Source organism: Bacillus rossius, chromosome 1, assembly GCF_032445375.1.
Source record: "Bacillus rossius redtenbacheri isolate Brsri chromosome 1, Brsri_v3, whole genome shotgun sequence".
Taxonomy (NCBI): domain Eukaryota; kingdom Metazoa; phylum Arthropoda; class Insecta; order Phasmatodea; family Bacillidae; genus Bacillus; species Bacillus rossius.
The window spans coordinates 291,721,473-291,737,437 of record NC_086330.1 but is presented as its reverse complement, the minus strand read 5'-3'; the positions used below and the strand labels follow the sequence as shown (position 1 = coordinate 291,737,437).

The window sequence follows — 15,965 nt, the reverse complement described above, 5'->3', positions numbered from 1 at the left end:
AATGGTTTAAGTGGGTCTGAAGGGTGTAACATTGTTTTGAACTGTTTAGAGTTTCTCAATGAACTGAATGTTCATGTATTGACATTAACTTTTGATGGCGCTGCTGCAAATGTGTCCATGGTCCGTTTTTAGGTGCAGATTTCACTCCACGGAACATTAAAACGTGGTTTACAAATCCTTCAACAGGTCATAAAATATTTATACTGCTGGATGCTTGCCATATGCTAAAGTTACTAAGGAATGCTCTTTCCTCAAAAGGTAGTTTTTCAACTAAAAATGTACTGGTTCTTTGGAAATTTATTGTAGAACTGGAGAGACTTCAGAACACAGAGGATCTTCATTTGAGTACAAAACTAACCAAACGGCATATTAATTGGCAAAAAGAACCATGGAAGGTAAAGCTAGCAGCTTTAGTTTTCAGCGAAAGTGTTGCGAATGCTTTGATGTATTGTTGTAAAGACTTGTATCTACCTCAGTTCCAGGGCTGTGAAGAAACTGCCAAGTTTATTTTGCTAGTGAATAATTTATTTGATGTCCTCAACAGCAGAAATTTGCATGCTAAGGGATCCAAAAGACCTCTTGGGATAAACACAATTGATAGAGTCAGTTCATATTTAGAAGAAGGCAAACAGTCATGTATTCACTTCAGGGGACCATAGGAGGTCAACCAATAGTACATTCATCCAGAAAGACTGGATTCATTGGCATAATTGTGTGTATCGAATCAGTGCTAGCTGTATATGACATAATAGTAAGTAGGCCAGAATTAAAGATGAATTTCTTACTGACATATAAACTCAGTCAAGATCACCTTGAAGTTTTTTTCAGTGCAATCAGAAGTCGTGGTGGTCACAACAACAATCCCACCGCTCGGCAGTTTGAAGCAGCTTTTAAGAGACTTTTGGTTCATATCCAGTTTGGGACCACAACCAGTGCAAACTGCTCGGCTATTGACACAACAACAAGTCTGAACTGTAGAACAACTATCAAAGCAAATGCTGATCTTTCATGTGCTTTGCTGCCAAATTCTAGAGTTATATTCATCAATCATGATCATGATTACATTCCTCATTCTGCTTCACTCACTCTCTATGTAGATGTTGTTGAATATATTGCTGGATTTGTAGCGAAAAAGCTGAAAGATAAAATCAAGTGTGAACCATGGAAATATGCACTGAAAGGGGATATATCTAATTCTGCTTTCTTGAACAGGAAAAATAAAGGTGGACTGTGTATTGCCTCTCAAGATGTGGTACATTTATGTAGAGTGGGTGAAAAAGTGTGTAGGCAAAATGTTTTATTGGATGTGAACACTCCAGTAAACAGTCTCCTAATACCAGCTCTGCAGAATGCACACAGAAATTTTTTTTCTGTGCTACATGACCATTCTCTTGATTCACCACCTTTTGAGAACCATGTACATCAGCTGAAGAAAGCTGTGCTCACCGAGTATTTCAAAATAAGGTTGCATCATGAAGCTCGACTGTTAAGTGATAACTTTCATCACACTCGTATAAGAAGTTTCCACACTAAAATGGTACTGTTCAAAAATCAGTAATATTCCTTCATATGTTTATTTTGATAATATTTCCTGTAATGATGTTTTCTTAACTTTATGAAGTGAATTGCTATGTTGAATTTGTTATGAATGTTTACTGTTTTATTTTGAATAGTTGTATATTTAACTGTAAACTTGGTGTATTGGAGTTGTGGGTTTTTCTGCTTTTAATTCAGTTGCTTACTAACTTAGTTTTTCTTTAGGTGTATAAAAGGTGGTAACATGTCTCCCCACATGTTTATATTCACTATGTCATACAGCATAAGATTGACATTACTTTTTCAGTGGTGCACAATTTTGTGTAATTACGACAAGACCAAACTGTAAATAGAAGTTTATTAGGTAAAGTGCAAAAATGGAGGCATGTCACCTTAAATATTAGTTGAACAAATATGGATAATCTAAATAAATAATTTATTTTGCACTAAAGTGGTATTGTACCATATAACAAACATTTACGTTTGGCGAGGTATACTGACCACAAATATATTTGCTATAAAAGTTTGTTTGCTGGCTCTGTTGTGCCAGAGTAGAAGACATACCTTTGCTGAAAATGCAGGTATTATAAGTTACATGTAGGGAGAAAACTCTTGTCAACTATTTATGAAAAATTTGTAATTACCATCACTCAAAATGAAGTTTTGTTGTGATGAATCCTAAATAAATAGCACATAGGTCATTGTATATTTTGTTATTCGAAATAATATTGTAATTTCATGTTACTTATGTAAAAGAATTAGGACAAACTTTAATAATTCAGTAAAAAGCTATTTCAGGTTGAAGGTATTTCAGTTCACTTATTGGGATTTTGTCACTTCACAACATTTCTTGGATTAACAACCTTGTACACCATGATGTTATTACGATTATTGTTCAAATAAACATGTATGTTTTTTATCCAATACAATGTACAATTATCTCAGAAGCTAGCCTTCAATGGCTTGGCTCTTATGTTATGCCCTCAAAAACTCCTCCTAACTTTTTATCAAACAAAATAATAAAAATGTCCAAACACCTAATTGCAAAACAAATTACAGCTATCTTTAATGAAGCACTGGTAGAAGGAGCGGTACCTGATTGTTTAAAATTAGCTAGGGTCCTGCCTCTGTATAAAAAAGGTAACCCAACAAATCCAGAAAACTATAGGCCTATTAGTATCCTACCTACAATGGCAAAAATATTTGAACGGGTTGTATATAAAAAGACTTATTTAATTTTTTACCCATAACAACATATTAAGTAGAAGTCAATATGGTTTCCAAAAAAAAATAAAACATCATCAGCAGCCATTAATGAATTCATAAATAAAGTCTTAAATGCACTGGATAATAATACCTTATGATTAGGTTTTTTTTTGTGATTTATCCAAAGCTTTTGACTTAGTCAATCATGCAATTCTCCTATGGCATAAGGGGCACAGCACACAAATTAATGGAATCATATCTGAAGGAAAGGAAAAAGAGGGTAGAAATTAAAAATGTTATTGGTAAGAAATATTCAATTTGATCAATTTATTGTCAGAAATGGGGTGCCACAGGGCAGCAATTTAGGACCATTACTATTTTTAATATATATAAATGACTTACCTCTACAAATTGACCAAGGTCAGCTTATCCTTTTTGCAGATGATATACATCAGTTATATTCACTGGGGAAACTTCAAAATCAGTACAGGAGAAAACAAACGGAGCCGTTGAACGGATGAAAAATTGGTTCGCAGACAACAAACTTGTATTGAATGTCTCTAAAACTAATTATTGTAAATTCAGAAATAGGACCAAAGTATATGAAAACAAGTTTAACATAAAATTCAATGGAAACAATATCTTACAGGTCAACTCAGTAAAATTCTTTGGGGTATATACTGATGAGCAATTAAAATTTACGGAACACATAAATCATATTGCAAAAAAATTAAATTCAGCCTGCTATGTCTTGAGGTATCTTGTAGAATTAGTCGATTTAAAAACAATTAAAACTGTGTATCATGCATATTTCCATACAATCATGTCATAAAATATTGAAATCTGGGGGAAATGCCAAACTAAACGGAAACATACAAAAACTCCAAAAAAAAAAAAAAAAAAAAACATTCGCATAATAACTAAAGATAAAATATATCTACTTGCAGAAAAAATTTAAGAAATTAGGAATACGAACATTTACAAATGAATTCATATACAGAACATTACTTTTCTGCTATAAATACCAAACCAAATTTAAAAGAAATAAAGATGTCCGTCATCATGATACTCGAGGCTGCAATAAATTGAGACCCATACAACACACCACTACTCAATTTGAGATAGGAATAGAGCACATTGGCAGAATAATATTTAATATCTTACAATACAAAATAATGGAAATCAGCAACATAGATAAATACAAAGCTTCCATAAAATAATACACTTGTATGCAATCCATTTTACAATTTAAAAGAATTTATGGAGTATACTGCTGAAAGAGGGGAAGCATTCTGGAACAGCCAAACTCCCTTGTATAACTACAATGACTAACAACAATATCCTAATACCCTACATCCTGCTTAATTTTTTTATAAGAAAAAATATAGGAATTGCTTGACATGTCATGTTTATGGGTACCTATGTATAAAATAAATAATGTTATAATTGTAATTCAGATTATCTGAAAAATTGTATTAGGTACTAATTGTTTTACTTCAAAGTTATGTGTATGAAAAACTATGTGTGTATGTAAAACTGTGTACATGTAAAACTGTATGGATATGTAAAACTGTAAATATGTAAATGACATGTTCCATAGCCTTATGGTTTCTACCAAAAGAAGGCTCAATGGAATATAAATTAAATTAATAAACTTATCATTGTCAATAGTATTTGGTCTACAAACGTGTAAATTTAAACATAAGACTGTGTACTATAATAACTATATTATAACAACCCTGCAAGCTTCAAGAGTTCAATTATTATTTTTTTTTTTTAACAAAATGGTTTAATGAAGAATGAATTCTCGCTGATAAACATTGATCTATACACAAAAAGAAAATTTCAGTATGCAATAAACCACGCAAATTGATTTTAAACAGCTGAATTGGCTTCTCAAACTCATTTCTTTCACTAACTTCCGACAATAACATTTGTCTCACGACCGATAATATTCAATAAACGGCGCACATCTAATGTATTTCATGGAAATTATGTGTACGGATTCGACATTTAATTACTACAATTAGTAAATAAGTCGTATATTCTTTCTTGGTAACAATAAAACTGAAAATATCATGAAATGTATGCCGCGATAAATTTGCGTTATATGGGAGAACTCTGATATGTATGGTCTAAGCTTCCAACCATTAAAAAAAACTAGGACATTCAATTTAAATTGTCTGCACCCAATACTTAATTCATGTGCCCATTTTTTTTTATTATTTCCACGTAAATATATAAGGAAACATACATTTTGCAGTGCCTTCCAACCATTAAAAAAATTAAGGTCACTCAATTTCAACTGTCTGCACCCAATACTTTATTTATGTGCCCAGTTTTTTTCCAATTAACATTTCTACTATCTGAACATAATTCATGTAAATTTGCCATTATAGCTGTCTTGAATTTTAAGGTTTTTTCCAACATAGATTTAATAAAATTTATCTTATAGATCATAAAATTTATGACTAGCATGGTTTACGGGAATAGTCCTTCATAAAAGCAATGACAAGAAACGTAAATAACAAACCTAGCGAGCTTGTACAGAAATTTAGTGTTCAAACATATTTTATACCCCGTATATCATGTTGAATAGTGACGTTAATATTGCAACTGTTGGTGCCATAGATTATATTGTTTTTGCTTTGGGTTATAAGCCTAAGCTGGAATAATTTAAAACCCACTTTTTATGTAGTTGGTACTATAATAAATTGTTTTAATATTTTTTTAGCCATCTTGAACTTGGTTTAACTTGATTTAACGATATGATGTGCTGAAAAATTCTGAATTTATATACATTACATTTAATTTAAGTAACATAAATACACTAGCTTTAGAACAAAGTATGATTTTCGTGGAAACATTTCAGTAGTCTACTGGCAGAAAGTTATTTTTAGTTTGCTTGTAGTGCTGTATTATTATAACGTTTGTAAATACATGGTATGTTAAATATAAGGTTTTTTATTTACAGTTTAAAAGTGTAATTTTGCACATAACGTTTTGTGAATTGTTGTGGTTAATGTGCCTGTATGTCTCGAGACCCATAGGTTGTGTTAGAAACTAATCTGTACTAATAATTAAACTGTTCGAGCTGAAAAGTCTACAGACTGGATGAAATGATGAAAAACCTGTTGGGCATGGCTATTTATATATAATGAAAAACATAAAAATAATTTTTTGAAATTTTTGTTTGTTTGTATGTTTGTTTTTTGAACATTTGTGGAAAAGTACTTAGACGATTTTGATGAATCTTCGTTTTCTTGGTCTTTCCATAACTTTAAAACTAGGCTTAATATAATTCCATAATTTCACCTCTAAGGGGGGTTAAGAAGGGATAAATATTGTTTAAAGATAAATAATTTTGTCTCCGAATTTAATTACGCATAATACAAGAGATTTGGTAACAATAATAATCATTCAAGAACTAACCAACACAATTGTACCATTTTCTGGAATTCAACCCCTAAGAGGTGAAAAAGGGGAAATATGTAGTTTTATGATAACTCCGAATGTAATGAAGCATGAGAAAATATTTCGGGTACCAACAATAAACATACAAAAACTACCACTCACAATTTTACCATTTTGCATGATTCAACTTCCAAGGGGTGAAAAGGTTTCTAAGTTAAGTTATTATATATCTCAAAATCTAATAAAGAACAATAAAACTAATTGTTTACTTATATTAAGCATATTATAACTACCAACCAGCATTTTACCATTTTTGCGAAATTCAAATCCTAAACGGGGTAGGTATATTTAAAAACGAAAAATGAACACTTCCAATAAGAACTAGAAAAAAAGAAAACAAAAAAACAACTATTTACAGTACGAAAGTTTTTTTTGTTCATTTATTGAAATACATCTTTTGAAGATGCGTAAAGGGGATAGGTTTTGAAATATTTAGAAAAAAAATAGTATTTTTTCATATAATTAAGTAAAACTTAATGTGTTTGGAAAAAATAATAGATATAATTAACGACTTTTTTTTTTTACATTTTTGCTAGACTACGCGCTTAAGGGTTTAAAGTTTTAAAGTTGGTTTTCATAATAAAAATTCTTCTTACCGAATGTACTAGGTATAAGGAGAAGACATTACAAATGATCAACAAGGATACAGAGTTAGGGCCCTGACACACGAGCGACCGAGTCGCGCGACTGAGACGCGCGACTCGGTCGCCGGGAAATCGCTTGCCATAAGATAGCATGGGCGTGGGTGAGAACCTGGCACACGGGCGACTGAGCGCGTCTCCATCGCGCGTCTGTCGCCAGCAGACGCGAATCCCCGCGACAGATCGCGGCGACCAGTCGTGCGGGAGCCTTGCACACGGGCGACTTTTAGCCGCGCGTCCGAGCGACTGTCGGTCAGTATCTGGTTGTATGTGCTGGCGAGGAAGATGGCGTTCGATTGTGACCGTTTTATAATCGAAATAGAATCAAGGCCAGCTATTTGGGATTCCAGATGTGATGAGTATGCTAACAAATGCAAAAAGGGAAAGGCATGGGAAGAGGTGTGCGATATGTTCGTTGAGAACTTCAAAGCCATGGATAGCGTCCATAAAAATAAAGCAGGTAAGTGTAATTTATAAATATAAGTGGTTAGTGGTGATCTGAATATTTCGTGCAGCCCTGCATTCACTTTATTTGTTTCAAATGTATTATAAACATAATTGTTCTACGTGAAGCCTATTTACTAGACAGAGTATTGCAATAATTTTATAAAACTTATAAAACGAATATAATATTTTTTTTCATTATTCCTTTATAGAAACGTTACTACGTTTTTAAATGATTTACAATCGTGAAGATTACTGTTCAAAATATTTACATTATTGTCGAAACTGTTTGGATGTGCCCGCTGCATTTTCGTATCGGGTGTTCTCTTCAAACGTCCGTTTAAGTATTCATATTACCACGAACCACCTGATATTGGCAATAATTACAACACATGTGAAATATTGTATAGTTAATATATCTCTTAACAACAAACAGGTGTGAAATTTTAACAGTTCGTGTTATTCTTCCCTCATAAAATACAAAACCACTGTGCGTGCATGTGAGTCATTGCCAATGTAAATAAATTAGCTATTAATGGAAGGGTTTGTTTTCAAATTACATTGCAGTATTTTGCTTCTACGCGGAATTCATTGTAACTTACGCTTATGTCTAATGTTTACGATAAACATAGAAATACAAGTAAAATACGATATAATATTGTTACGAACGTGGGAACGATAGGGTTCGAAAGGATAGCCCCTTTTTTTAATTAATTATCACTATTTTTATTGGTGCTACTATTTACAGTTTTATTTACAAGTTATCCTGGCTTGATATAGGCTCGAAATAAAGAAAGTCTCTCTCAGTCCGTCACAGTCTTACCGCAGCCACAGATCGCCGTAAAGTGTCCGCCGATGTCACACAGGGCACTTGCTGGCTTCGCCGATGTTATACACTCTCTTCCCAGAAGTCGCCCGGTCTTCGCCGCCTCGTCGCACAGGTCTTCGCCTCTCCACACTGCGCCAGACGCGCCACACAATTATCTGCTCTGATGCAACCGCCCCCTGCTGATATAGAGGTCGGCCTTACATTTAGAACCTTCGAGATGCTCTTTGACATTGCGCAACTAGGGACGTCCAGGATTACGTGCTGGGGCCGGCGACGATGTCGGAGAACATTCAAGAACCGTTCCATTGACCGACCAGGTGCAGCCAGGTCATTAGCGCAGGCAGGGCGAGGGTGAAGGGGGGGCAGGCAGGCCGCGTGTCATCAAGATAAAGATAAGGCACGCGCGGCGCTAATCTGTTTCCGAGAAGAGCATCGCTCCGTCCCCACTGGGACTGGGCTTGCACGTAACAATATAATTAAAAGTAGCGTAACAACTAACATAATTCCAAAGTGAACACATTTTCGCATACGGAAATTTTGTTTTCTCTATATTTTGTTTATGCCACAAAATTCACCATGGCTACTGTCCAATGTAACGGTTATACGGTTATAACTATTACGTTGTTGAATGTGACACCTCTATAAAAGTTAAATTTCACTAGTATTGTTCACTCTTCAAAGCAAAAAATATTGCCATGGCACTGACCCTTGTTCACTAGAAAAGTAATCGGAAAACTTTTCTCGGATTGTTAAAGCTGATCGTGTATTTCCTGGTCGTGTAAGCGGCTCCCCTTCATCTAGTCCCACGACGTTCAGAGTGCTGTCAAATTCAACACCATCCCTTTCTCTAACAAAATTGTGTAAAATACAACATGCTTTCACTATAGTTTCTGCGTTTTCAATTTTCACGTCCAATGGCCTGTGAAAGATACGCCACTTATTTGTAAGTATGCCGAAAGTGCATTCGATGTAACGTCTGGCTCGTGACAGCCTGTAGTTAAATATTTTCTTTTTTTGAGTAAGATTTTTCCCACCATAAGGCCTCTGCATGTGAGTTGAAAGAGCAAATGCTTCGTCACCTACGAAGGTAAAGGGAAGTGGCTCTCCATTTTCAACTATTGGCCTATCACTTGGGATGTTCAACGTATTATCCTTCATCTTCTGAAACAGCTCACTGTTTTTATATATTGCTGAGTCTGATGATTTTCCATAAGAACCAACATCAACAAATAAAAACCTATAATTAGAGTCGCATAATGCTAACAACACCATGGAAAAATATTTCTTGTAGGAAAAATAGGTTGACCCACTTTTAGCAGGTTGAATAAGCCTTACATGCTTGCCATCTATTGCTCCTAAACAGTTTGGGAAATTTGCACGTGTTCCAAAACCGTCAGCAATCTTCAGCCAGTCCTCTTGCATTAACTGCGGGAAACATGCTTCATGTAAAAGCCGCCATATTGTTTCACACACTTCAATAACAATCTTGCGACATGTGGAAATTCCACAACGGAATGTGTAATGCAATTCTGTGAACGAACATCCTGTAGCAAGGTACCTGCAAAAAAAAAAAAAAAACACACACACTAAAAATATGCACCTTACATTATTGTTTTTTTTTTTTTCAGCTGCAGATCTGCAACGGAAATGGAAGAATCTACGTGACTGTTTCAGAAGAGAACTGGCTAAACAGAGGAATTGTAAATCAGGTTCTGCAGCAGATGGCAGGAAACAATATATATATTTCCAGCAGTTAACTTTCCTATTGCCAGTATGCGACACCAAACCTACAACAGAAGAATCTCCAGACTTGCACACGCAAGCCACACCCGCAGCAGCTACATCTACGGCACCTACTTCTCTTAAAAGAAAAAAACCGTCACCAGAAACAGAAGAACTTGAGCTACTTCAGTCGCTTAGAAGAAATATGGAAAAACGACATGCAGGTAGAGAAGAAGACAGTGACAGGCATTTCTTGTTGAGTCTTTTGCCGTACTTCAAACGTCTGCCAGACGATATGAAACTTGAAGTTCAAAGCGACTTTTTAAACACCTTAAGAAGGTACAATCAGGTGTCAATTTCTGGTCATCGATGTCCTTCTCAGACTTCTGTCTACCCTCATTCTTCTCCATCAGTGATCACAGGCCCATCATTTGTTTCGCTTCCATACCCTAGTAGTAATACAAGTACCTCTGGAGTACGCAACCAACAATTTACACCCACCATCAGTCAGTCTTACAACTACGGGTCTCATTCAACTTCAGAAACATCGCAGTTAATGAGTCAACCCCAGCAGCCGCTGCAATGCCACGCCTTATCACCAATGTCACCAGCAGCTTCCTCATCAGTATCTCTCCAGTCTGATACGTCAAGTATTTGTGAAGACTATTTTAACTGATACCTAATAAATTATAAGACATGTGACCTTCATGGAAAGAGCAGTTTCAGTGAATAACAAATAAATATGTTATCTAACAATTTTCTTCTAAATTTATGAAAGAATTTATTTTCGTGTGCAAAACGATAAACATTTATGTGTTGGATCTTTGAGACAATATCGTGTCACGTAATAATAAATGTTACTTATTTGGGGTATGTTCAGAAAATGTTTTTTTTTAATAATATGATAATAAATGCTTCAACTATACCCTTAAAATACATGTAACTGTCTAATTAAATTATAATTTCAGCCGTAGCCAAACACATTTCACTCCTGTGTTCCTTGTACAACTATGAAATGAACTATTTGTCTGCTTATACAAGTGTACCCACCTTAATGTAATTGCAAGTCTCTCTTCAGCAGGGATACTTCTTCTCATACTTGTGTCAACTTTTTCAATGTGAATTTTCAGTACATCCAGAAGATCCGAGAAAGTACTCCGAGACATTCTGAAATAGTTAAAATATTTCGAATTGTCTTCTTTTAGCTCACTCATAATCGTATAAAACTGGCCCCTTGCTAAGCGGTCTGCAGTTATTGGGTGCATCCATAGTACACGTTGCCTGCGACGACGCCGGCGCCGACGGCAACGACGCCTTAGGACAATGCCAAGAACTGTTTCTTCGTCGGTGTCCATATTCACAGTGAAGAGTGTGTCGCGTGAACCTGGCACACGAGCGTCTCGGTCGCGCGGCTGAGTCGCTCTACTCGGTCGCTTGGACGCTCGACTGCAGTCGCGCGTCTCAGTCGCGCGACCGAGACGCTCGTGTGCCAGGGCCCTTACGAATTTAATTGTTTTCAGTTTTCCGGATTAATTATTTTGAAGGTGTTTTATCATGAAAACCTCATATCTCCATATAGGAAATAGAGCTGGATTTAAGAAACTGAGCATGATTCACTGAAGAAATTAATAACGCGGGGTGCATTTTTACCGTTTATAGAATTTTACCTGAAAGGCAGTGAAAAAGGATTTCGTTATTTTAAAAGCAATAAATACCAAGTAAATTAAGATGGAGCTATAAACCTAAGCGAGAATAACGTACATGAAATGATTCAATAACACATTTTTCCTTTTACCTTTTTTATGTTTTTGAAAACAAAAGAAGCGAAAAAGGGGCAAATTTTATATCATAAATATCGTAGGGGAGACCGGGGTCGAATGTAACGAGGGTCGATTGTAACATCCATAGAATTTGTCGCAGAGTTAGTTCAGAAAAAATACCGTTATATGGCAGTGAGTACCCCTTCAAGAACACTAACGCGTCACACGTTCTCAAAGATCTAGCGCTAGTCGTGTGTTTGCTATTCAGCGCGGAAGATTGTTGATCAGGTAAGTAAATTTTATTCATTGCTTTATTTCTTTTATATAATTATGCCGTTAAAGTAAAAAGTTTTCATTTATAATTAATTTTGAAGAGAATTGAATGTAGTTTATTGTGGCTTTAATAGAAAAGTAGTTAAACATAATGGATGCGAACAGTTAATTTTATTTTGTTCTTAAATGATTTGGGGACGATTGTAACACGTACTTCGGGGACGGTTGTAACATGTTACAATCGTCCCCATCGTACGCATTGTCTCAAACAAAGTGTTTAAGATTATTCCAGTGCGGTAAAAAAATATCACCGCGTTAGAGTCTTTTCATGCTGGAATAAATCAATATGTAGTACTTAAATAGACTACAGGAGAATACATAAGAAGTTATTGATGTGTTTTTAGTTATTTACAATCCTTTGCTTAGTTGTACAATTAAACAGTGAACATTTCACATAATTTATTTTAACCAAAATATTTATGGTATCTCTTTTGATAGTTTTTTTTAATGTTACGTCCCGATATTAGGCTATATCTTTGTTGTTTTTTTCTAGCGTAGAATTTAGCCTTGACAATATATGAAGAAAATGTTAGGGTTATGATTTATTTTTACTGTGTTGCAGAATGCCAAGGGTTCGAATCAGGACAACTAACCGAGGTATTCCTCAGGCTGTTATGGATGCAACCTCTCATGAAGTAATAGAAAAAGGAAAATTAGTTAGGTCAGTAGCAAAGCAATTTGACATTTGTCGTGTAAGCCTGTACAGATTTGTAAAAAACCGTACATGCTGCTTCGGAGAAACATTTGCCTAGGCCGATAACTGGATACAAACCACACAATAAGGTATTCACTGGCGAGCAAGAACAAACACTCAACAAATATTTAAGAAATTTTGCTGATCTGTATTTTGGACTTACTCCTAGAGAATTTAGGAAGCTAGCATATGAATGTGCCGTTAAGCATGTAACAGTTCCATCTAGTTGGACAGAAACAGGGTTAGCTGGGGTGGATTGGTTCACTAGTTACCTCAAGCGTAACAAAGATTTGACTGTTCGCAAACCAGAAGCAACCATCTTGGCAAGAGCTATGAATTTTAATAAAGCCAATGTAAAGTCATTTATGAATAAGTATGAAAGTGTTCTTCCGAAATACAAATTTGAAGCTCAGCATTTCAATAATATTGACGAAACTGGAATCACCACAGTACAAGCTTCGAATAAAATTGTGGCTGCTAAGGGAAAGAAACAAATTGGTGCAATTACTTCTGCAGAACGGGGTAGCCTCGTTACAATGTGTTTATGTGTAAATGGTACGGGAAATTCAATCCCGCCAATGTTTATATTTCCTCGCGTAAATTATCATGAATATTTTGTCAGAGGTGGCCCTACTGGTTGCATAGGAACCGCCAAGAAGTCTGGATGGATGCAAGGAAGTGATCTTCTATTATTCATGAAACATTTTGCAAACCATGTTCGCCCTACAATTGAAAGAAAAGTGCTAGTGTTATTAGGCAATTATGAGTCACATTTGTCTCTTCCAGTGATAGACCTCTGCAGAGATAACGGGATCGTTTTACTCTCATTTCCACCCCACTGTTCCTACAAGCTACAACCATTAGACCGTAGTGTTTATGGTCCACTGAAGAAATATTTATCCCGAGCTATGGACCCTTTTCTCAATTCTCATCCTGGGAAAAGAATTACAATTTATGACATTCCTGAAGTAGTTTTCTCTGCACTCCCTGAAGCTGCATCTCTTAAAAATATTATAAGTGGCTTTCATGTTTCTGGCATTTGGCCTTTCAACAGAAGTGCTTTTCAAGATTCTGACTTTTCCCCAGCATCTGTTACAGATCAAAATTTACTTGAAGATGTGTGTATCCACGATGTTTTGGAAAGATAAATTGGAACCCCACAATCTTCTGTGGAGTACCCACAGGCAACCACTCCTGAGCGGGAATCCCCCACACCCCAGCCAGGAACATCAGGATTGGGAGCGGCCAAATTTTCACCAGAGAGTGTCCGCCCCTATCCGAAGGCAGAACAGAGACCAAAGAGTGCATCATCCCGTGGTAGGAAAAGAGGTAGAAAATATATTCTTACTGATACGCCAGAAAAGAATATACTAGAGGAGAAAGCGAAAAGAAAGAGCTATGTGCCTGTATTAGGTAGAAGAAGCGTAGACAAAGAGATCAAATCAAGGAAAACTACATGAGAAGATAAAAGTCGTAGACCTATTCTGACTCTTAATCAAAATGATGAAGATGATTGTTTCTGCTTGGTGTGTATGGAAAAGTTCAGCAACTGTCGTTCACAGGAAGAATGGATTCAATGTACAAGCTGCCACCTGTGGGCACACGTCGCATGCACTAATGACAATTCCCCATTTTACTTGTGTAATGACTGTTCTAATTAACATTAATATGCTTCTTTTATATTTTATTTTCCCAAGAAATTTAATATTTGAGTTTTTGAAAGATATTGTTTGAGAAATCTGTAAATATTGCCTAATTTCATACTGATATAGTGATTGTAATGTTAAATGTGCCAGTGTTAAAATTGACCCGACCCCTGTTAAAATTGACCCTATTATGGGGTCAATAGTAATAATACATTTTTCAACTTATTTAGTGTTGCAGAATTGTTTCATGTAAGGAGTAAACCCTGTTATATTTTTTTTCAGGTAACATGATGTCCAAACTTTCATATTTAGTACATACATATCTTGTATATGGTAATGTGTGGTATAAAACAATGCAAATAAGAAAAATGTTACTTTCGACCCCGGTCTCCCCTACTCCTGAAGTTAAATATGCGGTATGTAAGTTATGCGGCATGATTAAATCATCAAAAATTTTATAAACATGTAAAATCTACCATTTCTTTTTTACTGTATGCTAAGTTCTAGGGGCCATTCATTAATTACGTAAGGACGATTTTGTCCATTTTCGACCCCCTTCCCCCCATGAAAGGACTCATAAGATTTTTTGCATCCCTCTCCCCCTTCTTACGTAAGATTTTACCTTTTATTTCTCTAAAAAGCGTTGAATAGTTAAATGTCATTAAAGTTCACTTAAACTAAAAAAAAAAATCACTTGCGACTCGCGCGCTACTATCTTCTAGCTCCGGCATTTCGACGCCAGAGCCAGCGGCACAACAGCAACACACTGGGCGGCGAGCGGCGCACCGTCATGCTGTCATTGTCCGCGTCCTAGCGCTCATTGAGGCACTGCTGCATCAACTCTTGCATTAACAAACTTTTCACCACGCAGGCGAATTTTGACTTCAGAAAAATCTTACTTAAAAATTGCTTTAACTCCCCCGAGGTAAGGTCATGTAGAGATTTCGTACACCCCCGTCCCTCTCGGGACCCTTACGTAATTAAGAAGTGAAATTTTGTAGATAACGTTTAAATATTTAAAAAAAATACATTTTGATCATATCAAATTCAATTAAAGGTATTCCAAATGACTAATTAATGTATGTTAATCTATCCTCTCTTATAAAAATTTTCTTTAAATTATAATTTTTTAAGTTGTTACATTGTTTAATAACGTTTGAAAAATGTTAATGGAATGCTGTACCTAAATAAATATTGCCAAAATAAATTTTAATTCAATATAAAAGTAAGTTCATTAGCTACAACAAATTTGGAGTTCACATCTTGGACAAAAAACGGGATGAGTATGGCTTTATTTGGTTGACTGATATTGCCATATCTACTAAGTTCTGAATTTGTACGGACACAACCCCTGTGGGAAAAGAGGAGAGGAGTAAACGTTTTGGAAATTGTCTCCATTAATACTTAGCATAACTAAGAATCAATTAATAGTTTGAATAATAAATTTAATACCTATGTGTACTCCACATTTCTAGTAAAAATGAGATTATATGTTAGATCTTAAAATAATAATGGTTTTTGTAATAAAGAGAAATTATTAATTATTTTAAGCATAACTCTAACTATAATAAACGAAAGGATAGACTTTATTAAAATGAAATGGTACATGTTTAACAATCATTAAATTTTAATCTTTATTAAATGAAAAAATTTGATTTAGTCAAGGTAAAATACATCCTT

General features: G+C 35.2%; 1 protein-coding gene across 1 annotated transcript; it reads left to right on the top strand.

Moving 5' to 3' along the window:
• The first annotated feature begins 6,872 nt into the window (after positions 1 to 6,872).
• On the top strand, positions 6,873 to 11,276 carry LOC134527740 (uncharacterized). Its single transcript, XM_063360666.1, has 2 exons — positions 6,873 to 7,317; positions 9,759 to 11,276. The coding sequence occupies exons 1-2, from the start codon at positions 7,143 to 7,145 to the stop codon at positions 10,526 to 10,528; spliced, it is 945 nt and encodes a 314-aa protein (XP_063216736.1). The 5' UTR covers positions 6,873 to 7,142; the 3' UTR covers positions 10,529 to 11,276.
• Positions 11,277 to 15,965: the final 4,689 nt, after the last annotated feature.

Excerpts from the sequence above, each read along its gene's own strand:
- LOC134527740 (XM_063360666.1), top strand. The coding sequence starts at position 7,143 with ATGGCGTTCGATTGTGACCGTTTTATAATCGAAATAGAATCAAGGCCA. Across the intron at positions 7,318-9,758 it reads CGTCCATAAAAATAAAGCAG|CTGCAGATCTGCAACGGAAA; the intron begins GTAAGTGTAATT and ends TTTTTTTTTCAG.